The 24,361-nt window shown below is 47.2% G+C and overlaps 1 protein-coding gene and 1 pseudogene across 1 annotated transcript; one reads left to right on the top strand and one right to left on the bottom strand.

Annotated features, from left to right (window-relative positions):
• Window positions 1-1,758: 1,758 nt before the first annotated feature.
• C16H17orf67 (chromosome 16 C17orf67 homolog) lies at window positions 1,759-23,795 on the bottom strand. Its single transcript, XM_051158269.1, has 4 exons — window positions 23,638-23,795; window positions 22,764-22,864; window positions 4,994-5,123; window positions 1,759-2,054 (listed from the first exon to the last, which is right to left on the bottom strand). Exons 1-3 carry the CDS (start codon window positions 23,690-23,692, stop codon window positions 5,007-5,009), a joined length of 273 nt encoding a protein of 90 aa, XP_051014226.1. The 5' UTR covers window positions 23,693-23,795; the 3' UTR covers window positions 1,759-2,054; window positions 4,994-5,006.
• On the top strand, window positions 6,486-6,587 carry LOC127200904 (uncharacterized; annotated as a pseudogene).
• Window positions 23,796-24,361: the final 566 nt, after the last annotated feature.

Here is a 24,361-nt window from a genome sequence, read left to right as displayed (position 1 = left end):
AACAAACAAACAAAAAGAGGCATTTACATGAGACATGTTGAAACAATAGCCTTCGGTCACAATGATCAATAATTAAGGGTAGGCTCGGCCCCAAGCTAAGCAAAGTTAAAGCTGGTGTCCTTACAGAACTGTCTTAGTTGGGGGTCTCCACTGTTGTGAAGAGACACTATGACCAGGACAACTCTTATAAAGGAAAACATTTCATTGGAGCCGGCTTATAGTTCACAGATTTAGACCAGTAGCATCATGGCTGGAGCATGGCAGCAGGCAGGCAGACATGGTGCTGGAGAAGGGGTTGAGAGTTCTACATCTTGATGCTGAGGCAGCAGGAGAGTGTGTGTCTCACTCTGTGTAGCTTGAACATTTATACCTCAAAGCCCACCCCCCCACACACACACATAATGGCACACTTCCTCCAATGAGGCCACACCTACTCCAACGAGGCCACACCTCCCAATAGCACCGCTCCCCATGGGCCAGGCATTCAAACACACGAGTTTATAGGAGTCATACCTATTCAAACCACCACAAGAACTTTCTGTGTAGGGTCTCAGAGCCCTTTGAGGTCTACTGGAGTTCCTCATGACAGTCTTTATCGGGCAATCTTGTGTAAGAACGCTGCCTCACAAGCTACCAGCTTTACGGTGGTGTTATCTTTGTAGTGCTGACGGGAGGGACTCCATTTTGGTCCTGCCGGCTTTCTTTCCCATTGCTATGGAGAAGATCAGTACCTATCTCCCTAAACAAGCCCACCGGACACCACCCAAGCTGACTCCCTGCCCTTCTGCGGCTTTGACTGTTTACTCTCTAATTCTGAGACAGAGGTACAGGTGAGGACCATGGGGTACAGAGAAGCACCCTGCTTTCCACAAGAAATGTCTTCCTTGCCAGAAGATTAGGTATGTATTTGGTGCCACAGTGGGATGATCTCCGGCAAATGTTTTCTTTGGGAGAAATAAAAACAGAAAGTAGCCCTTGTGAAATATTGCTGAGTTATTTGTTCCCGTTCGTTTTCCAGTCTTTATTACATGTTTATTTATTTCATCCATACTGTTTCTATCCATTCATATAGTGGGCACGTGCATGCCACAGCCTGCTTGTGGAAGTTGGGGGTAATTTACTGGAATCAACTCTTCTTTCACCATGTAGGCCCTGGGGATCAAATTCAGGTCACCAGGCTTGACAGCAGGCACACTTACCATACCTACCCACTCAGCCGTCTCACCAGGCCCCATTCATATATTTAAAGAACAGTATAAGGGCTGGAGAGACAGTTCAGTAATTAAGAGCACTCACTCCTGCTTTTGTAGAGGACTCAAGTTCAGTTCCCAATGCCACACACACACACACATACACACACACACACACACACACACACACAGTGGCTCACAATCATCTATTAACTTCAGTCCAGGAAGTCAATACTCTCTTTCTGGTCATCCCCAGTACATGGTGTTCACAGAAACATGCAACCAAACACTCCATACACATAAACTAAAATTAAGTATCTTTTTTAAAAATTAAAATCAGTATACTTTCTGGAACTGGGTTTATAAAGGCGAGCATGGCAGGAAGTCTCTAGTGCTCTCCTCACAGGAAAAGAGACAAAGATTAAATGCTTGCCAGCCTTTATTAGTTCAGCAAAGAAATGAAAAGCGATGACCCAAACCCAGCAGCCCCGAGTGATGCACTTCCCCCTCTGAGCAACGTAACCCCAGGGTCCCCAGTACAGACCCCCTGCCCCATGCCTGTTCTGCAACCCCCAGATCCATCCCTCTTAGGGAGAACTGGTGTTATGCCTACACTTGCAAACTAGCAGGAAGGCCTTCGGGAGCCCGGTGATTCAGGCTGTCCACATTCACTATGTAGGTGCGTTAGCAAAATGGAGCAGAATATATATTTGTCATTTTTCCCAAAAGCAGCTTCTGGCCTGCCCACAAAGAACCACAAGTCCCTGGGCTCAGAAGACACTGTTTCTACAGCTTCGGGTCAAAGGGAAGAAGAGCTTCTTTCTGTCCCAGAAGTCTCCAGGTCACTGCCTGTCAACACGGTTGCTGGAGAAGAAAAGAATGAGAAAATAATGAATTGAGGTGGTGGTGAAGAAAGAGGAAAAGGAAGAAGAAAAAAATTTAAAAATTAAAAAACAAAAACAAAAAAGGAAAAAAAATTTTAATTAAAAGACCAAAAAAAAAAAGAAAAAATGAGGAAAACGAAGGAGCTGCCAGCTGTTATTTCCTGAGAGAGAGAAAAAAATCCCTGTGTGCTCCAACTTTTAAAACTTTATTTTATTTATTTATCTATTTATGTGTATGTGTATCAATGTGTACATATGTGTATGAATACAGGTGTCCCAGGAGGCCAGAGGAAGGTGTCAGATTCCCCTGGTGCTGGAGTCATATAAATGGTCATAAGCTGTCTAACATGAGTGCTGGGAATTGAACTCAAGAACTCTGGAAGAGCAGCGAGCATTCTTGACCACTGGGCCATTTCCAACATTTCTGGACAACAAAAAAGAGGCTCCCACTAACTGCGTCTTACAGAAGAAACAGAAAGTAGTCAGGCAACTTGTCCCATTCAGCCAGTGACCAGTAGACTGGAGTCTGCAAGCTACTGACTCCTGACTCCAGGCTGAGCCACCCCTGCTGCTGCTCATGTTTCCCTGGCTCCATGCACAGGGCAGCTGTCTGAAAAGAGACCTTTGTGGAATCCCATGATTCTGTTCAAGAAATCATTTGCTGGGTACCAGGCCCGGAGACAGCATCACCCCCATTGTACAGATGCAGAAGTGGAACCTGAGAGGAAAGGTAGCTGGCCACAGAGTTAAGACACAGAGCATGTCAAGCCCACTCTGGCCAGAGCATGTGTACCCCTAACCACTCCACAATTCCGTTTCCTTTTTTATTTTAATGTGAGCTGTGTGTGTGTGTGTGTGTGTGTGTGCGCGCGCGCGCATGCTACAGTGCAGATGTAGAAATCAGAACACAAGAGCCCAACCTGTGGGAACTGGTCCTCTCCTTCTACCACACGAGTCCCACGGTTCAAATTCAAATCATCAAGCTTAATGGCAAGTGTCTTAGCGGCAAATGTCTTTGCCAGCGGAGCCATCTCACCTACCCGCCCCCCCCCCCCCGCCCCCAACAGTTCTGTTTTCTAAAAGGAACCAAGTAAGAGTTTTCTGTGATGGAAGACAAGGCCCTTGGTACAGGAGGAAATGGCAGACTGGAAGTCAGAAGCATGTCCGTACATAACCACCCTGGCAGAAATAAGCATCTAGGGAGCCTACACTCGATTGTTAGAGTACTGCCTAGCATGCATGAAGCCCTGTATTTGGTCCCCAGCAGCGCATTACACCACCTGCGGGACCACACAACTATAATCCCAATGCTTGGGAGCTGTAGAGAAAAGGATCAGAAGTTCAAGGTCATCCTAGTCCATGTACAAGTTTTTTTAAGACTGGGGAGGGCTGTCCTTCCTATCAGGCTATTAAAATAAACTCCTAGAAACTGGAATGGCTCTAGGAAATTCAGTGCTGGGAGAAGGAAGGCTGAAGCCTAGGGCCTTCAAGAGAAGGGGCTGTCTGCTACAAAGAGATCACACAGCTCTTTCAGCTTGTCACCTTGTGACAGTAATGGTTGACAGACCACACTTGGGCCAGGACCACTTAGTGATACATGCCTCTGGCCTTCTATTTAAATCTAAACCTCAAGTCAGGACCCTGAAAAAAGTGCAGGGTACACTGGACCTCTGTTCCTCTTCCCAATGTGACCCCATGGACTAAGGCTCTGTTCTCTAATTCTCCTCATTAATTGTGTCTTTGAATGGCCTACTGAAAACAAACAGCTGAAACCAGGCTTTGGTAGCGCACGCTTTTAAGCCCAGCACTCAGGGGGAAGAGACAGGTGGATCTCTGTGAGTTGGAGGCCAGCCTGGTCTCCATAGCAAGCTCTAGGCCATCTAGGATGACATAGGGAGACCTTGTCTCAAAACAACAAAGATGTCAGGCGCGGTGGCGCACACCTGTAATCCCAGCACTCGGAGGCAGAGGCAGGGGGATCGCTGTGAGTTTGAGGCCAGCCTGGTCTACAAATCAAGTCCAGGACAGCCAAGGCTAACGCAGAGAGACCTTGTCTCAAAAAACAAAACAAAACAAAACAAAAAAGGTGACAATGCCATTTGTTTCTGTACCTAGGTTAGGAGTTCCATAATGGCCAATCAGCTCCTCCATAAAATGGGGTCAAAGTGCACGCCATCAATGATACCAGGGTAGTAAGATGGTCAGGGCTTACGGGACAGCACACAGTAAACTACCAGGTGATGTTTCGAAGGGTGTGTCTCTGCGCCACTACAGCAGCACAAAATACGCAGCATTGAAGATGAAAAGTTTGCTCGCAACCACACATAATAAACCATCCAGTTTTGCTCTGTCCGGCTTGGTCTGTAAAAGCCTCCAAGAGGGCTAGGCATGGTGGTACATGCCTTTAATTTAAGCACTCAGAAGACAAAGGTTGGCGGACCTCTTTGAGTTCAAGGCCAGCTGGTTGACACAGGGAGCTCCAGGCCCCCCTAAGATACAAAAAAACAAAAACAAACAAACAAACCTGCGGAGAAGGGGCTAGAGAGATGGCTCGGTGGCTAAGAGCACTGACTGCTCTTCTAAAGAACTCAGTTTCAATTCTCAGCACCCACGTGGTGGCTTACAACTGGCAGCGTTTCCAGTCCCAGGAGGATCAGATGCCCTCTTCTCGCTGCTGTAGGAACTGCATGCATGTGGCCCACAGACAGATCTTTCCTAGACGGCAAATAGGGTACCATCCCTCTCCATCTGAGAGCTCTTGATGACCAATAGATTCCGCTGCATTCTTCCTTGCCTGGCTCCCTTACCACCCCCTTAAACCACAAGCAACTGACACTCTAGCCCTTCTGTACACTGCCCCATAAAGTCTCCCAACCACTTCTCACAGTCACCCTTTCCAACAGAAGGCCTGGGACCTACCTAGCTGACCCCTTTACACAGGATGGACAATGTTCCTGTCGCAGTGGGGTTTGCAGTGGGGATTCAGCCAGTGTTCCAGAAACTGCTCCTCAGCGCGGTGCTCCAGGGCCAGCAGGTGGTGCACATACTCCTGCAGAGACAAACCCATAGCAATGGGAGGTTCCTGGAACTCACGATGTAGACCAGGCCAGCCTTGAGCTCAGAGAGTTCTGCCTGCCTCTGCCTCAGCTGGCGACAGAGGTATGGGCGGCCGCGTGCCCTGCTTGCTCTTTCTTCTTTGCCTGAGTCTTTCACACAGCCCAGTGGGAAACCAGCCAGCAAGGGAGCCTGCAGGGGTCAGCCTAGCTCTGAAAGAACTCCGGGTACTATAACCATGAGAGGGGGATCGCTGCAAAGTGTATGTGAAGCAGAGCCACATAAATATTTTCGAATAACTCTAAAACAGTGGGCTGTTAACCAGAAAAGTGGTGTTTCACCGCAGGAGAGAGCGGACATATTCAGTAATATAGTATCTGTGACAAGATTAAATCCCTTTGGTATGTGTCTATATCAAACATATTTTAGGCCAGGTGTGGTGGTGCACGCCTTTAATCCCAGCACTTGGACAGCAGAGGCAGGCAGATCTCTGTTGAGGTTTAGGCTAGCCTGGTCTACAAAGAGAGTTCCAAGCCAGCCAGGGCTACACAGACAAGTTCTGTCTCAAAACAAAAAAAAAATCCTGTCTTGAAAAACCATATATACGTGCATATAGCATTTCCTACAGCACTGAAAAGCCTTTAACAGAGGGCCTAGTTTGAACTTGAAGTTTTGATGCTTTGTGACTGCCTTCTAGGAGCTCTATAGCCAGGACTCAATACAATCATTAAAAAGAAGTAAGGGAGGGGTGGCTGTAGTGGCACAGACCTTTAACTCCAACACTCCTGAGGCAGAGGCAGGTGGATCTCTGAGTTCAAGGCCAGCCTAGTCTACAGAGTGAGTACCAGGACAGTCAGGGCTAACACAGAGAAATCCTGTCTCAGGGAGAAAAAAAAAAAAAAAAAAAAAAAGATTAAGGCCTGAGTTCAGGCCCCCAGCACCGGCATGAAACGGAAGTGGATGTGGTGATGCATGCATGCCTATAACTCCAGCAATGATGCAATAGGCACAGAAAGACCCCGGGGCTTGCCAGGCAGCCAGCGCCTTAGAATAAGTAAGCTGCGGGTTCAATTAGAGACCCTGTCTCAAAAAAAACAAGGTGGAGAGCAACTGAGGACCCCTGGCTTCCCCTGGCACATGCACACCCACACAGAGAAGCACACTCATACGCATGCACCAAAAATGTTCACACACATTCGCGGAAAAGCCAGACGTGGTGGCCATGTAGCTATAATCCCGGCATGTGGCAAGCTGAAACAGGAGGATTGCCATATAGTCAAGGCCAGCCCAGGCAACACAGTGAATTCCAGGCCAGCCCGGGCTTAGTGCGAGACCCTGTCTCAAAAAGAAAGGAAATGTTATACAGAAAGAGAGAGATGGTTAACATTCCTTGACAAGTGCCTAAAACGCACATACAGGCAAAGTACTGTCACCCACTTTGTAGCATCTCCTGTTTTTCGGGGCTGGGAAAAAAAAAATTAAACTGAATGAGCTTCCCCGGGCTCAGGAAGATGAACACCACATGTTCTCTTTCATATGGGGATCTAGATTCTGGCCTCTGGGAGGGAGCACCACACACACATGGTGTACATACATGCATGCAAGCAAAACACTCCTACACATAATAAAATAATTTTTCAAGTACAGAGAGGGCTACAGAGAGACTGTATGTGTGTGTGTCAAAAAACAAACACACAAACCCTGGCTCAAGTGATTCTCTGCCTTAGCCTCCTGGGTAGTTAGGACTGGCACATGACACATGCCACCCAGCCCGGGTAGGTTTTATTTGAGGGTTTGGTTTTTCGTTTTGTTTTGTTTTTCAGAATAGGCACAATATGAAGAGCGTGTGGCTTAGTGCCCAGAGCACGGTAGGGCCTCTGTACAGCTCATCGAAGACATATAAATGAATACATAAAAAGATCGCTTTTTGTCTGACTTAGCCCTCCTTGGAGGGCCCCTAGCCATCTGTGTCACTCGTCTTGCTATGATGGCCAAACGTACATAAAAGCAGAAGTCAGTGTCTATTTCACAGCAGCTGAAGTCATCACGGCAGGAAAAGCCACCAAAATAGACACACACTGAGAAGAAGAAAGAAGCCAGCATTGGTTTCCATGACACTTCAGTATTTATGTCAAATGTTGGGGAAATGAATACACCACAAAAGGCCTGAAAGCGGTCATTAGTCAAAGATGAAAAGCCCGACTACAAATCAGCTGAAAACCACAAATTCAACAATTGCATTGGCCGAGTCAGAAATGACCCAGCATTAATGATCATCTCAAATGTTCCTGGACTGAGAGAGGGAGAGGGAGATGGAAAACGGGTTCTCATTTCTTTAGAGTCTCCTCTCGAGGGAGGGAAGAAATTAAACCAAAACAAAAATCAGTGTTTGTGTTCCATGTCAGATGCCCATTGTAATGATTTAAGTGAATCATTTCCCAGTAATTGGAATGGAAACTACACATGGACCCTCGCTGGAGCGGCGTGATAATGAAATGAACTGTCTAGCAGAGCCTGACCCGACCCAAAAATGACATAGCAAATAGCCTATCAAGGCATAAGCTTTTTCCAAGATGTCCCCAGCCTTTCCTATGACATTTGGGGCAGGATTACAAGTCCATTGACATTTGGAAGAGTTTATTTTGCTCATTAGTCAAAGCAAGGTAATCACACTGGCTGAGGGATGGCTCGGAAGTTAGCTGCCCTGCGTCCCCCAAAGGCCCCATGCTCCCAGGAGAACCAACATGCGCTGAGTACAACCAACATCTCAGCTGTTCTGAACCATCTTTGTGATCACGAGACCAGAAAGGTAATGGGGTTCCTGGAACACCTGCCCAGGGGCTTTACAAAGACCACTTGGCCAGAATGCTGGCACGATTTATCTGCACCCAGTAAAAACATGCCTGAGCTGGGCACAGTCTTTAATCCCTGCACTCAGGGATCAGCACAGGCAGGCTGATCTCTGTGAGTTCAAGGCCAACCTGGTCTACAAATAGAGTCCAGGACAGCCAAGGCTACACAGAGGGATCCTGTCTTGAAAAAAAACAAAACAACAACAACAACAATGCATAATAGAAACAGAAGCCAAAACGACAGAGTTTCCTAGGAAGACAAATCCCCAAGGTACAGGAGAGTGCCATCTTTCTTAATGAATTTGTGTGGTTCTCCCTGGCAATTGGCAAACAATCTCTTCCCTAAAATTTGGAAAGATTAAGAAAGCTCAATGAATTTAAACAAGGCGATGGGAGAGATTTCCTTGAGGTAAACTCCAGGTTCCACAGCAGAGTTCCTCTGGCTGAGTCTATCCACTGTTCCACCCTCCCCAGGACGCACAGACATGACTAACATTTAATAAACACCAGCCGTTGGTTTGGTGCTGGAGGCCCAGAAGTAAAACAAACTGCCCATCTCCTAAAGTGATTTAGAATAGTCTAACAGGAGAGACATAAAAATATCAAGATTGGGGGCTGGAGAGCTGCCTCAGTGTTGGTCTGGTGTATTTTGATGCTAATTACTGCATGCTGTCTCTGTGACCCACCGTGCCTGAGAGCCTAACCTATTTGACCAATAAAAGGCCATCACACCTGGGCAGGGCAAGTGGGATGGGCGTGGCTAAGGTTCCCAGGCTGGGGGAGAGAGAGAATCTTGGGGAGAAGAGACTGGAGAAGAGAGGAGAAGGAGGCCATTATGGGTTAAATGGAGGAGAAGCACATGGCCGTTGTGGATGGAGATTTGGCCCAGATGAAGAACATTAGCAAGTATATGGGATTATTGATGGGGGGTAGCTTGATAGAAGTTATTAGAAGCAGATGGCACGGGATTGGAACAGGTATTCCATACCTGCTCCACTATGGGAAGTAGTTTAGCGGATTAATATCCGCCCTGGCACAGGTTAACTAAGGTTAATTTTTAAAATATAATAGGTGCCTGTGTCTTGATTGATTGCTAGCAGGTTAGAAAATACTGTCGTAATAATAACTATAGGCCTGATAATAAACGTTATTAGGCCTTACTGGGCATTTATCAACAACAGCTCAGTGATTAAGAACACACAATGTCCTTGCAAATGACCCAAGTTCTATTCCCAGCACTCACATGTATACACACGCACACACATGCACACAAACCCACACACAGGCAAACACACCAATGCATACTTTAAGGTGAAAATAATCTTTTTAAATAAATAAGACTAAAAAGGCAAGAATTAAATATAAAGTTCACCAAAGTGCCACGTTCAATCCTCAGCGAGATGGTAGGGCTGAGTGTGAACCCATGGTCGCACTGGACCTTTTTCTAGCAATCCACATTTATGTGGGTGTGTTTAGGTAAGTGTGTGGCACTGTTTTATAGATGACTAGGACAGTCTCTCCATCCACAGGAGATACCTTCTTAGCCCCGCTAACAAACGTCTGAAAATGCAACTGGTGCTGAACTTCCATACACTGTGGTTTCTCCTATAGACACAGGCCTGGGGTGGAGTATAATTTACAAATTGGGCACAGCAAGAAATCAATGAGGATAATTAATTATAAGATGGAATAATCCGGGGCTGGAGAGATGGCTCAGAGGTTAAGAGCACTGTCTGCTCTTCCAAAGGACCCAGGTTCAATTCCCAGCCACCACACAGTAGCTCACAACAATCTGTAATTCCACTTCCAATGACTCTGACGCCCTCATGCTAAAATAAAATTAAATAAATTATTTTTTTTTAAGATAGAATAATCCAAATTTTATACTACAGGGCTGGAGAGGCAACTCTGTCAGTAGAGTGCTTACCTCTACTCAGTGAAGAGCCTTCCTCAGAGGAGGCTGAGTGTGTTGGTCAGGGAGAAAGGGCCTGCCCCAGGGCAGGCTGGGTGGGTCTGTAAAGGAAGAAAGGGCCTGCTACAGAGAGAGAAAGTTACCAAACTTACCTATAATAATGAAAAAGAAAGCTGACAGGCCAGAGAGCTCCATTAGTAAAGCCCTTGCCTTGCAAGCCTGAGATCCTGAGTTCAATGCCCAGAAGCCACATTTGAAAACCCAGGCATAATGGTGTGCACTTGTAAACCCAGTGCTGGGACACCAAGTCAGGCAGACCTCTGGGCTCGCTGGCCAGTCTGTCTATCCTGTTTGGGGAGCCCTAGGCCTGTGAGAGACACTGCTTCAAAATACAGGTGGAAGGCACCTGAGAAATGATATTCAAGGTTAACTCCAAACACACATAAAAGCACAAATGTACACACACACACACACACACACAGCTCTTAAATGGCTTATTGGGCTGCACTTTCCATCCTTCCTGTGAGGACATGAGATGGTGTAATGCCTGTGGGGTAGGAAGAGTGAGGGGAAGGCGGAGGCTGTACATGAGACCTGCTGAAAGAGAAACACACCAATGCTACAGTGGACCAAAAATGGAGACAGAGACTGAGCCAGGTTCTCGCTACCTTGTTTGTTCATTTGTTTTTAGTTTTTCAAGACAGGGTTCCTCTGTGTAGCCCTGGCTGTCCTGGACTTACTTTGTAGACCAGGCTGGCCTACACATCGATCTACCTGCCTCCGCCTTTGCCTCCCGAGTGCTGAGATTAAAAGCGTGTGCCACCACACCTGGCAAAAGGCAACTCTTATGAAAGAAAGCATTTAACTGGGCCTTGCTTTCAGTTTCAGGAAGTTTGTCCATGATCATCACAGTGGGAAACAGACAGGCATAGCTCTGGAGCTGGAGCTGAGCGCTTTACATCCTGATCCATAGGCAGCAGGCAGAGAGAGACAGAGACAGAGAGAAACAGAGAGAGAGAGAGAGAGAGAGAGAGAGAGAGAGAGAGAGAGAGAGAGAGAGAGAGAGAAGAGGAGAGAGGAGAAAGGAAACAAAGCCCAAAGCCCACCCTCAGTGACACAGGTCCTTAAAGGGTGCACTTACTCCAATCAGGCCACACCTCCCAATCCTTCCAAAGAGATCATCAGCTGGGGACTAAGCACACAAATGTATGTGCCTATGTGGGACCTTCTCATTCCAACCACTGCAGAGACTAAGTGACTGACTTGTAGAGAGTATGGACTCACTGACATCCCCACTCCAGGGCAGCAAGACAGCACAAGATCTCACCACCCTCCCCGGAACAGTGCACAGTTTTAATTGCATGCACTGTTCCTTACTAGAGTTTCCCATTTGTAGACGAAGGGTGGCCATGAGTGAGAGAAGCTTAAGAAAGTAGGAGTGCCAAAAAAAAAAAAAAAAAAAAAAAAAAAAAAAGGAAAGGGAAGGGTGAGCAGACCGGAGGAGCAGATAGGAAAGAGAGAAACTCTGTGACATTCAGTGGGAAGAGGAGGGTGCCCGCCAGAGCCAAGGGAGAAGGGCTTTGGAGGCAGATGCAGCCACTTGACAGAAGGTGCTGGGGTCGCAGTGAAAAAGCAATGAGAAGCGGGGGGTGGGGGGGGGGGGGTGGCGTGGTGGCGCACGCCTGTAATCCCAGCACTCAGGGAGGCAGAGGCAGTGGATCGCTGTGAGTTCGAGGCCAGCTTGATCTACAAAGTGAGTCCAGGACAGCCAAGGGCTACACAGAGAAACCCTGTCTTGAAGAAGAAGAAAAAAAAAAAGCAACGAGAACGTCTGGGTGATTGAACATCAGTTACCTTAGAAGGGATGTCTCGGGCTGACATGCTCCCAGGCTAGAGCGCACTGTCTTTTTTTCTATAAGCAGAAAGGATGCAGGAGGCTGCCTTAGGGTCACTGCTACTGTGATGAGACAGCATGACCAAAGCAAACTGGGGAGGATAAGGTTACTTCATTCATACTTCTGTACACTAATCCACCATTAAAAGCAGTGAGGGCAGGAACTCAAGCAGGGCAGGAACCCAGAGGCAGGAACTGAGACAGAGGCCGTGAAGGGGTGCTGGCCGTTTACTCACTTGCTCCTGGTGGCTCGCTCAGCCTGCTTTGTTACAGACCCCAGGACCACCAGCCCGAAGTATCCCCACCCACAATGGGCTGGGCCCTCCGTCATCAATCACTGATTAAGAAAATGCCCTACAGGCTTGCCTACTATCTGAGGCATTTTTGGCATTTTGGAGGCATTTTTCCCAAATGAAGCTCCCTCCTCTCTGATGCCTCTAGTTTGTGTCAAACCGACAAAAAAAAAAAAACTAGCTGGTTTGTGTTTGTGTTTGTTTTGTTTTGTTTTTACACTCACTCTGCTGAGCACTCACACACTGTCTCTCACCTCAGCCCCACAATAAGCCTAGCAGGCAGGTGTTACTTCCTCGTTTTCTAGCTGTGAAAACTGAGACTTGGGGAGGTGTAAGCAATTTGGCCAAGATACAGTAGTTGGCCAGTGGAGAGTTGTGATGCAGACAAGCTGTTGCCCACTATAAACTACATGAACTTGTGGAAATCGTACACAGGGTCATTAATCTATCTAACTGATAATTTAAAAGAGTACGCGGTCCCTCCCCCATTCATGTTCACTTATAACATATGAGGGTAACCCTTTGTTTTGGAAATCGGAAATTTGGAATTTGGAAATTTATCAATGTTACCAATTAAAGGTGACATCATAGACAATTCAGGTGGGTCCTATCCAATGGCTGGTGTCCTTTGAAGAAGAGGGGAATGTGAGAGACGAGGGCGATGGCTCGGTGGCTTAGCAAATACGGGTTCAATCCCAGCCTGGTGGTTAGTTTTCTTTAACAACTTAACACAATGTAGAACCTCAGTGAGGCATTGTCTGTGGGCATCTCTGTGAGGGAGTGTCAGGATTGGTTAATTTAAGTAGGACGACCCGCCCATTGTGGGTGACATCTTTCCCTGGGTTTTGGCCTGTAACGAGTGAAGAGAAGGAGCTGAGTGTATGTGCTGTAATGTACTCACTTATCCTTTCTTGACAGTGGCTCTGACTGGTTCAGGTTCCTGCTACCTTGTTTGTTTGTTTGTTTGTTTGTTTGTTTTTAGTTTTTCAAGACAGGGTTTCTCTACATAGCCTTGGCTGTCCTGGACTTGCTTTGTATACCAGGCTGGCCTCGAACTCACAGCGATCCGTCTCCCGAGTACAGGGAATTAAAGGTGTGCACCACTACGCCCCGGCTGGTTCCTGCTATCTTAATCTCCCCACAAGAACAAACTGCAACCAAGAAATGTGAGCTAAAATAAACCCTTTCTCTCCTAAGTTGCATCTGTCAGGGTATTTTAGCACAGCAACCAGAAACAAAAATAGACCATCCCAACACTTAAAAAAAAAAAAAAAAAAAGTGACAGCAGGCAGGTTGGAGTAATGCAGGCTTGGGTTAAGGAACAGCAAAGACCACCATCCACCACTAGGAGGCAGGCAAGGGACAGGTAATACACACTTCTTCAGAGTTTAAGGAACTAACTCAAGGCTTGACTTCAAACCTCAGCTTGCCAAGCTGTAAGACGGTAAAGAATGGCCTTTCTAACACCACACCCCACTACAGCTGCCCTACGAAAGGAATACACATAAACAGCAAAGACGACGGAGGTGAAACTGAAGTTCTGCCCCAAGTCTTATCACTCAGAAACGTTTGCCCCATACACACAGAGAAGCAGAAATAAATATGGGTAGGCCAAGTTTTTCTTCAAAACTCCATCTCTTTTTGAAAGTTATCCATGAAAAATGTTATATAAGGTTTTGTCACGAGCACAGGAAACCAGGCTATCAAGATGCCTCATAGGGAAAATGGTGCTTTCCATACAAGCTTGGGGACCAGAGTCCCATCCCTGGAACCCACATAAGAGCAGAATAAGAAAGCCAAGTCAGCTGGGTGGTGGTGGTGGCACACGCCTTTAATCCCAGCACTCAGGAGACAGAGGCAGGTGGATCACTGTGAGTTCAAGGCCAGCCTGGTCTACAAAGTAAGTCCAGGACAGCCAGGGCTACACAAAGAAACCCTGGCTCAAAAATCCAAAAAAAAAAAAAAAAAAAAGAAAGAAAGAAAAAGAAAAGAAAGAGAAAAAGAAAGAAAGCCAAGTCTAAGCCAGGAATGGTGGCATATACCTTCAGTCTCAACACTTGGGAGGTAGAAGCAGGCAGATCACTGTGAGTTCAAGGCCAGCCTGGTCTATGAAGTGAGTCCAGGACAGCCAAAGCTAACACAGAAAGACCTTGTCTGGAAAAAGAAAAGAAAAGAAAAGCCAACTCCACAAAGTTGTCATCGGACCTCCACATGCACCCTGTGGTATGTGCACCCACAGATGCTAATGATGACATGCTCCAGCACAATAATAATCAATAATTTTTAAAGGAGCATAGGATGCTGGGCATGGTGACGCACAACTTTAGTCCCAGCAGGCAAGACAGATGTATTTCTGAGTTTGAGACCAGCCAGAGCTACATAGTGAGACACTGTCAGAGAGAGACATACCCAGAGAAACAGACAGACAGACAGACAAAGACAAAGAGACAGAGACAGAAAGAAAAGACTGAGTGTTCTCATACATACTGAGGGTAGTAGGCCTTGACCCAATTTGTCAGTCCCTAGTATAATTGAAAGTGCTTGAAACTCTGAAATTTTTCACTTTGTTCATTGAAGCTGAAAAACACACATGAGGGTTCTTATTTTATTTTACTATTTCATATGTATGAGTTATTTGTATGTCCATGTACTATGCCCATGTCTAGTGCCCTCAGAGGCCAGAAGATGACAATGGATCCCCTGGAATTGGAGAAATAAACAACAAACAAGTGCTCTTAATCTCTGGGCCATCTCTCCAGCCACATGTATGAGAATTTTTTTTTTTATCACATATGGACAATATCTAAAATGCTCATAATTCAGGAAAAAAAAAAGGTCAAGTAAGTTGTAGCACAGATCTCACACGCATCATTTAATAATAACGAAATGGAGTGCGTTCTGTTAGGTGGCAACAACAGGACTGCAGAAAAAGTGTAAACAGGACCAGCTTACCACCTCTGCAGGCAAGTGGCCTGGGCAACCAGTGTCCTTCACCGGACATGATGCAGATACAGTACAGTGACCAGCAAGGCTGGACCAGAGGCAGGACAGTGAAATGGTGGAGGTTAAACAGGCCTCTAGTGCTTACAGATACTAGGAGAACTAAATACAGGAAATAGATGGTGCAAAGGGAAGGCAGAAATACTAGCTGCAGCGTCCCTGCTTGCTCATAGCTGTCCCAATGAGAGTGGAGGGAAAGAAAGAGCCAGGCTTTAGAATTGGGGTGGTGCCACATGCCCCAATGTGGAGAGCAAGGGCAGTAGCCATTGTGAGTGTAAGATCAGGAATTCCTTTCAGAGCTGTTAGATCAGAGAGGACTATTAGATATTCAAGCACAGATGGAGAAGTGGACAGTTGGCTAAGCCGGTCCAGTGCTCCTGAAAGAGGTCAGGCAGGGGCAGAAGCATCCAGCCGTCTCATTGGTACAGAGGTAAGATCCCAGCCAAAGGGCTAGAACAGTGGGGAAGGAAGGCAGAGCCCGGGATGTCCTCATGTCTAAGCAAGATCAAAGGCTATGGACTTGCCAAAGGAGAGCAGAGCCGTGAAACAGAAGAAGGAGAAATGGGAGAAGTGGAGGATGAAGGTCCTAAGAGACTAAGCAACCAGAGTGCCCAGGACAAAACAGAAGGGCAAAAAAAAAAAAAAAAAAAATAGGCCAACGGGCTATATCCCCTTTCTTAGGGGAACAGAGATGAGGCCAGGCCTTCTCCAGAGTAAGACTTCCTAACTCAAAGGTGCTCAGCAATTGTTGGGTCACACACAGACATGGGCCACATTTAGGGGGGGTGTGGAGCAGCCTGGATTCTGCCTGTCTGGCGAGCTCAGAGAAAGCCTAAGCAGCTCTCTAGGGACCACACTGAATGACAATACTTAAGATCCAACCCTATCAAGGCAAGGTGAGCACAGCTGAGGGGCTGGGGTTGGAGGGACTCAGGCAAGCACAGCTGAGGAGCTCCGGGGGTAGGGGAGTCTCAGAATCATGTTTGTGTTGGTTACTTTCACATCCCTGTGACCTCAGTACCTGACAGAAACAACTTAGGTGAAAGATTTAGCCTAGAGAGACAGCCCAATGGTTAAGAGCACTTACCTTCTAGAGGACCTGAGTTCAGTTCCCAGCACCCACGCCATGTGGCTCTCAACCGCCTGTTCCCCCAGCTCCAGGGGACCCTGTTACTTCAGACCTCCTTGGGGACCTGCATGCACAGGTACATACCCCCCACCCCGGACCCCACCCCCACACAGATACATGCAAATGCAAACCACTGAAACTGTAAATCTTTCTTTAAAGCGACTAAGGAAAGAATTGTTTGGGCTCATGACTTTAGAGAGTGTATTTAGTCCTTCATGGTGGGGAAGATACAGTAGGTATCTCAGCTCAAGGCAGCTGGAGTGTGTGACTGTTCACGGCATGGTGATTCAAGTAACGGAGAAAGTGGGGGCAGGAACCAGAGGCCAGGAACCATTTTCAAAAGCATACCCCCCCCCTTTTTTTCTTGTGGCGTGTTTGTTCCACCAGCCAGACCTCCACACCAGCCGAGGAACAAATATTAGACACATGAGCCCGTGGGGCCATTTCAGCTTCAAGTTGCTTGCCATCCTGCCTTCCCTTCCGATAGCCCCGTCTTCACGCAGTTGTCTCCAAACAAGGCTGGATGAGGGGTCTTTAGACCTATGAATCCTCTGACGCAATAGTCACGTGACAGCTCAGCGAAATCTACCGAACTCCACACGGCATAACCCTAAATAAATTGCCAGACTCTGGGGAGCCTCCAGACCGTTTTCAAAATCTCCAAAGAGCTGGAGCCAGGTCAATTATAAACGGCTGTCAGAGCCCATTTCTCTACCACAGCAGCTTCTAGATTCTAGGGGTGACTTTCCTCCCTTGACCGCCAGGAACATCCCACTGTGTGCCACCTGCTAGGCATCATTCCTTCCAGAAAACCAATGACACAGATGGCTTTGTGTGGCTGGGGGTTGCAGAGGAAGTGGCATGCAGTAAAGCCAACTGCAAACCCAAAGTCAAGTGCAGTCAGATAGGCGTCCTGACTGTTTCCCAGAGCGGGGGGGGGGGGGGGGGGGGGGGGGGGGGGTGGAATGGGAGTTGGGGGGGGAGGGAATCCAGCCGCAGTCTCTGCTTGGGCATCATTCATCTGCACCTTTCTCTGGCCTCTTTTTCTATCTTCCACACACACTGGGCCTCATCCTCTTGCATCCTGGCTGCCTCCATACATTTCAAGTCAGGGCAGGAGGGTACCCAGAGCCATCTGTCTCCCTCTTAGTTTCTTTTCATTTTCCCTCCAGGCCCGAACTTCCTCTATCAAGGGTCCTGTGCCCCCCCCTGCTGCCCCAGGGCAGATGCCAGCCTGCTCACCGCTAGCATGTTTTTAGGTGCAGGAAATACACAGTGGCTGCTTCAAATAGTCAAGGCCCCCATGTACATGGGCAGTTTGTCTGACCCTGTTTCCCAAAAGCCAGTAATTTTGCAGAAGCCAGCCTGAGCAATGTTTAAGCCAAGAGTCACGATGGCAAATACTGTGCCGTAGCTCTTCATGAGGAGAGGCTGCAAATCTCCACACATGTTTTCATTTTGAATCAACTCATCTCCCCAAAGCGCCACCTGTAACCCTCTTCCATGGCTTTTCCGTTCTCTAAACCAGTTTTCTTTTATCCAATCACTTAGTGAGAAACAAAATAAGACAAGCCCACTAGTTGGTTAAGTTGGCAGTAAGCACATGGTCTCCAGGCTTCGTTCCCAGGGGCACATGCCTTCCCTCCAGAAGCTGTCAACTGTACTCATTTGCCCAAGAACACCTGGGTACCATGACAAGAAGACGCATAACGCGTCCAACAATGTCACTGCCTGTTTCCCATGTAGGGTAGGGTCTGAAGGCCGGTGTCTAAGATGCTCTGTGTCCTGAACCTCTATTTCACAGACCTAAGCATATCAGTACCCTGCTTGAAAGCCCTAGATAGTTCCACAGTGTGTGCAGCACAAAACCCGACCATGTTGCAATGATGTCCAGGGGATGTCCAACCTGACCCTGAGACAGCCCTCCTCAGGCATCTTTCCAAGTAGCCTAAGGGGCTCAAGTCAAGGCCCAAAGAGGAACATGGAGGAAGAATATCAGACTATCTGACACAAGATACTCTGAAAAGCCTTTTTCAAAACACATACATGATGCCTGGCATGGTGGTGCATGCCCAGCACTTAAAAGGCAGAGGCAAGCGGATCTCTGTGAGTTCGAGGATAGCCTGGTCCATAAAGCCAGTCCAGGACAGCCAGGGCTGCATAAAGAAACCCTGTCTCGAAAAACTAAAAAAAAAAAGAAAGAAAGAAAAAGAAAAATCAAAACGCATAAGTGTAGGCCAGACTCAGGAGGTAGAGGCAGATGGATCTCTGTGAGTTCAAGGCTAGCCTGGTGTACATAGTTCCAGAGAAACTCTGTCACAAAAGAAACAAAAAAAGAGAAAGACAGAAGGAAGCCATGGTTCCTCAGGAGCCAAGGGCCCTTGGATGATGGCCACCCACGGTGCAGCTCTGACCACCAGCCCCTGACTCTGTCTGGCCAGAGATGGGACCTCACTGACATGCCATGACACACTGGCAAGCACAGGGCCACCATGGTTTGCATTCAGATCCAGCTGCGAGTGTTCTCATGGGTTGAGGCAGGCGATGGCCCCAGGCCAGGAAGAGGTTCAATGTCATCAAAGGAGTGCACTCAGAAGTTGCTAAGTGGGACAAGGACCACACAATGCCGGATTCAGAGCCAAGCGCAACACAGTTGCAGGAGGCAGGAAACTGAGCTTCAACGGCCTAAACACCTGCAGACGGAGGCCTGCAGAGTCTCCAGTAAGGGACAAGGCTCAAGACAGCTGGGTACAGGTGCTGTCAGAGAAAACCTCAGAGGTCAGGAAGTAATTTAATGATAGAATGCTTGCCCTACATAGGTGAGGCCCTAGATTCACTTCCTGGTGTAAGAAAGAAAGCTAAGAGTAACGGGCTAGAGTAATAGAAGGAAACTGCCCCCATACGCAGTTAGAAAAGGGAGAGATTCAGGCTGTCTGGAGGGCTCGGTTGGTAAAGGTGATTGCTGCCAGTCCTGACAGCCTGAGTACAGTCGCTGGACCACACATGACAGAAGGAGTAAACTAACTCCTACAAGTGGCCCTCTGGCCTCCGTATGTACACACCTCTAAATTAGCAAGTGTAAAGCAAAGAAAGGATGAGAGAAGAAACAAAGTATATTAAAAGAGTCAAATCTAGGTCAACCTGTGCCAGCAGCATTTACCATCTTTCTTTTTTCAATGCTGGGCATCAAATCTTGGGCTTCGTGCACTCCAGGCAAGCATTCTACCACTGAGCTACATTTCCAGCCCAATAAAAGTCTTTTAATTATCAAATTATGTACGTTGAATCTGCAGTAAGAGAAGGCAAACGTGGTTCCAGGTCCCTGTGACCCTCAGCATAAGAATCTGATAGAGGTGGGCTGGAGAAATGGCTCAGAGGTTAAGAGCACTGTTTGCTCTTCCAGAGGTCCTGAGTACAATTCCCAGCAACCCAGCAACCATATGATGGCTCACAACCGTCTATAATGTGATCTGATGCCCTCTTCTGGACTGCAGGTGTACATGCAGGCAGAGCACTGTATACATAATAATAAATAAATAAACATTAAAAAAAAAAAAAAAGAATCTGATAAAAGCCGGGTGCAGTGGTGTATGCCTGTAATTCCAGCACTCAGAAGGCAGAGGTCAGCCTGGTCTACAAAGTGAGGCCAAGGCAGGCAAGGTTACACAGAGAAACCCCGTCTCAAAACATAAAAATAAAAAATAAAAAATAAAGGAATAAAAATAATCTGATGGAGAGCTGACACCAGTTAAGGGGTCCATGAAAGAGACCAACCCAAACCACAGAGATACCACAGACAATAATTTCCAGACATCCCCAGTTTGCTGAACCTTCACCTGGATGAGGCAGAAGTACCATACATGTCAGAAGTGCTTCCAGCCACAGCATGAGGGAGGCTCAAAACAGGAGCTAAACCAGCCTGCCAAGGTCTCACAGCACCCACCGAGCACTTTCTTCTGCAGGAAAGGGGCCTGTGTAATACTTGCCTTGTTGTTGTGTTAAAAATATACAACTTGAGGGAGGTTTATTTCCCCTCACAGTTTGGGGGTACCAGTCCATCATGATAAGGGCGGGGTGCATGGTAGTGGGACCATGAGGCTACTGGTCATATCACTGCCACAATCAGGAAGTAAAAAGAAACGACCCAGCCCCAGCGGACACATCTAGGACACAATTCTGCTCCTAAGGCTCAGAGAGTTTGCTGTGAGATTGTGTCTCCTAGAAATGTCAGAGAGGCTGCACCCATGAAGTCTAGTCAACATGGCTGCCTAAACAAGACGGGAGCAAGGATGAAGGTAACGGACACGCTAACTCGGAAGAGGGAGAGCTCCAGAGGCTTCAACCCTAGGCAAGAGCTATGGGCAACTGGGAAATTCTGAGATGGGGGAAATGGCCTTTTCCAGGGAAGAGCCCCACCACCAACAACTGGTTACACAATACCAAGTTGTTGACCCTGAGATTATATAGATACAGGTAACATTATACAGGCCGGGCAGTATTGCAAGATATTTGATCCCATTGTGAACCCCAAGATTATGAACTGTAAAAACCTTCTTGTTTGGCATGGTTCAGCCCCAACACACACCTTTAATCCAAGAACTTTCAGTTTTATTGTAAAGAACTGATTTCTGGTGTGGTTCAGCCAGCCCTAACACACACCTTAAATTCAAGAACCTTCTGTTATTATAGACAGGTGATTATGGTGTGGTTGAGCCCTAGCATGCACCTTTAATCCAAGAGCTTTCTGTACCCAGGATTTTAATAAAGTTAACCCTAGGTCAAGAGGGGGAGCAAGAAACCAGCTGACAGGGATTAAAAAGTAGGAGGGACTTTGAGACGAAGGGTATTTAAGACAGCATGGATAAGAAGGGGCGTTTGAGCCAGGCATGGTGCGTGCCTTCAATGCCAGCACTTAGGAGGCAGAGGCAGGCGGATCGCTGTGAGTTCGAGGCCAGCCTGGTCTACAATGCAAGTCTAGGACAGCCAAGGCTACACAGAGAAACCCTGTCTCAAAAAACAAAAAAACAAAAAGAAGGGGCGTTTGAGCTTCGAGCTAGCAAGGCTTTGGCATTGGGCTTCTTGGTCTTTTCCTCCTGGGCTGTCAGCTGAGCTAGTGAGCTTTTGGGGATTTTCCTCTAGGACATGAGCTGAGTAGGAAGGTCAGCTGGCTGCTTTCTCTGCCTCTCTGAGATAGCAGGTTTTCAGTACAGCATCTGGCTCCTGGGTCTTTTTGGTAAAAATCAAACAGTTGGAATTTTCATTCTTTTAAAACAGGGCAGGTTGTATTTATGTATTTAGGAGAGAGAGAGAGAGAGAGTGTGTGTGTGTGTGTGTGTGTGTGTGTGTGTGTGTGTGTGTGTGTAGCAATTTAAAAAGAGGAGAACTTGGCCTGGAAACATTTCATCGGAAGTACGTCACCGCCATCCAGCAGGATTCAGGTCCCTTAAGCCACAGTGTGCACTTTCTGCGCATTGCAAGATCGACTTATAGAGGGAATTCCTCCCATACCCGCCTCTCTCTCCCTCATGTGTCCCCAGAGACTGTCTCTCCAATCCCTCCCCTGATAAAACCTCTCATGTGGAAAAAAGAAAAAAGAGCGGGCATGGTTCTGAGGGCTGGTCACAGCCTGGGTCCTGAGATGGAGGGGGGAGGGGTGATTCTAGTACAGATTCAGGAGTAAGACACGTGTCTTTAAACCCAGCACTGGAGAGGCAGAGGAAGGTGGGTCTCTGTGAGTTCGAGGCCAGCCCAGTCTACACAGAGAAACCCTGTCTTGGAAAAATAAAAGAAAGAAAGAGAGAAAAGGAGGCCATGAATTTGAGAGCAAGAAACTGGGAGTGGGGGGTGGTACATGGGAGGGGTTAATGGAAAGAAAGGGAGTGGAGAGTAAAGTAATCATATTTTAATTTCAGAATAAATTGTTTTTTTAAAATTGAGAACTGATGCCCGGCTTGCTTTCTGTTTTTAATGCAATCGAGGGCCCAGTCCATAGAACAGTGCTGCCCATACTTAGGTTGGCCCTTCCCCACTTTAGTTAGCTCAACCCTGAAACTCTCACACACATGCACAGCAGCTTGTCCTGGAGATGGTTCTAGATCCTGTTGACAATATTAACTATCTTAGGTGCCCTGGTTCAGGAAGACTAGGCAAGCAGATGCCATCAACAACAGGGCAGAGCAGAGGACAAAAGTTATAACCAGGCAGCTGCTACCAAGATATGGCCCAGGGAGGCCACCGCTGCCTGACAAGGCTTGTCAAGAGGCAGACAGGGGGTTAGCATCAGAGCAAGGAGAGAGGAGGAGGAAGATGCTGAACAGCCCACTCAGGATGCTGGGCTACACACTCCACACCCCTGTAGACCCTACCCTTCCTGTTTTAAGTACCCTGTTCACAGTGGGTGAGTAGAGCTAGCATCTCCAGGAGTGAAGATCACACATACTGGGGTCCCCCACCCCCTCACAGCCCAAGCTGTGACCAGCCCACAGTGTATTACAGAGCAAAAGCTCACTCAGAAGATAGCAGTGTTCTATAAAATTGCCAGGGCCAACCACTCACCCGAAAGGGCTCATCAGGGAATCCAGGTTTGCTGGGCCTGTCCTGTCGCCGGGACCTCAGGAGCTGTTTGGCTTGCTTTTCTGTCAAAATCGGAGAGGCTTCTGGAAAAAAACAGGAAGAGACTTGAGAGATTCCCAGGCCCAGGAGGCCACACACACTCCATCTCAGGGCTCCAGAGAGGATCTGCAAGTTCAGTCTTGGTTAAAACACATCAAAGGAATCTACCCCCAAAGGATGCACCATTTCTGAGGGCTCAGGAATTTTAAATTGTTTCTATTACGGTTAACTCAGAGCAAAAGCTTCAGGATTTAAATCTATTTACCTCCTACGATGGCCCATTTCTTTAAAGTGAACATGTATGTAATGTGCGCGGGCTTTTTGTTTGCATGCTTGCTTGCCTTGTCTGTTTTGAAACAAGCTTTTGGCTGATTGGCCTTGACCTCTAAGTCTAGTTGGGATTAGCTTGAACTTCTGATCCTCCTTGGTGCTGTAATTACAGTTATTTGCCACTATGCTGCTAATGTGGTCCTGGGACAAAACTCAGGGCTTCTTCACAAATGCCAGGCCAGCTACATCCCTAGCCCTGAATATAGTTTTAAAAATAAAATAAAATAATTATATATAGATATATCTATATGTCCTTTCCCATTGTGTGTGACAATAAGACTGCTAAGCCCAGTCTTCACACATTCCACTCAGAAGGTATGGTCACAACACAGCAAATGGGGAAGGGATAATCACATGCAAAGATTAAAAGGTATTAGCAGAATATTAAAGAGTAGTAATTCTAGAAGCTTGCTCATGCAAAAAGAAAGGGCATCCGTCAATATGCACTGTATATTATCATGCCGGCGTCCTTGGAGAGAGACCCTACCTGAGGAGAAAGCCAGCAGAGTGAGAGCGAAAACCAACAGGAACAGCTTCTCCATGGTGCCAGGCTCCTCTCCGCTGACTGCGCTCAGGAGCAGTCCCACCTACTTGAAAGTCTCCCGTGTCCCCACCCCCGTCAGACCCAATGCTCTGTAGACCGTTACTAACACAGTTCGTCGTGTGACATTAAGCGTGTCTGACACTGAGTTTGTAATAATGACTATTAAAACATTTCCCTCCAAATTCCTGCAAATATCCATCCTGAGGCAGGAAATGATTCCTCTGAATGTGACCTCCTGAGTGTGGTTTTGAGAGTATTCATTTCACATAAACAGGTCCTTCTGGCACGTTTCTGTAACTATTTCTCTAAAGCTTTGGCTAGGTTTTTTCTGTTTTGTTTCTTGTTTGTTTTTGTTTTGGGTTTGGTTTGGTTTGGTTTGTTTCACTGAGCAGCTCGCACCCCCTTTTTTCCACTTAGTTATTTTGTGTGTATGTATGGGTGTGTACATGGACACTCACATGCCTTGGGGGGCCAAATTGGGGAACAATTTGTGGGAATCACTTCTTTCCTTCCACTGTGTAGGACCTGGGAGTTGAACTCAGGTTGTCAGGCTTGGCAGCAGATACATTTGCCCACTGAGCCATCTCACCCTCCCTGGATGTCTCTTATATTTCCATATTTTATGACATTTCCCCAAAATATCCATCCATCAATGTAAGTTCTCTGT

Source organism: Acomys russatus, chromosome 16 (assembly GCF_903995435.1).
Source record: "Acomys russatus chromosome 16, mAcoRus1.1, whole genome shotgun sequence".
In the NCBI taxonomy this organism is placed as follows: domain Eukaryota; kingdom Metazoa; phylum Chordata; class Mammalia; order Rodentia; family Muridae; genus Acomys; species Acomys russatus.
This window is presented reverse-complemented; position numbering and strand designations above follow the sequence as displayed.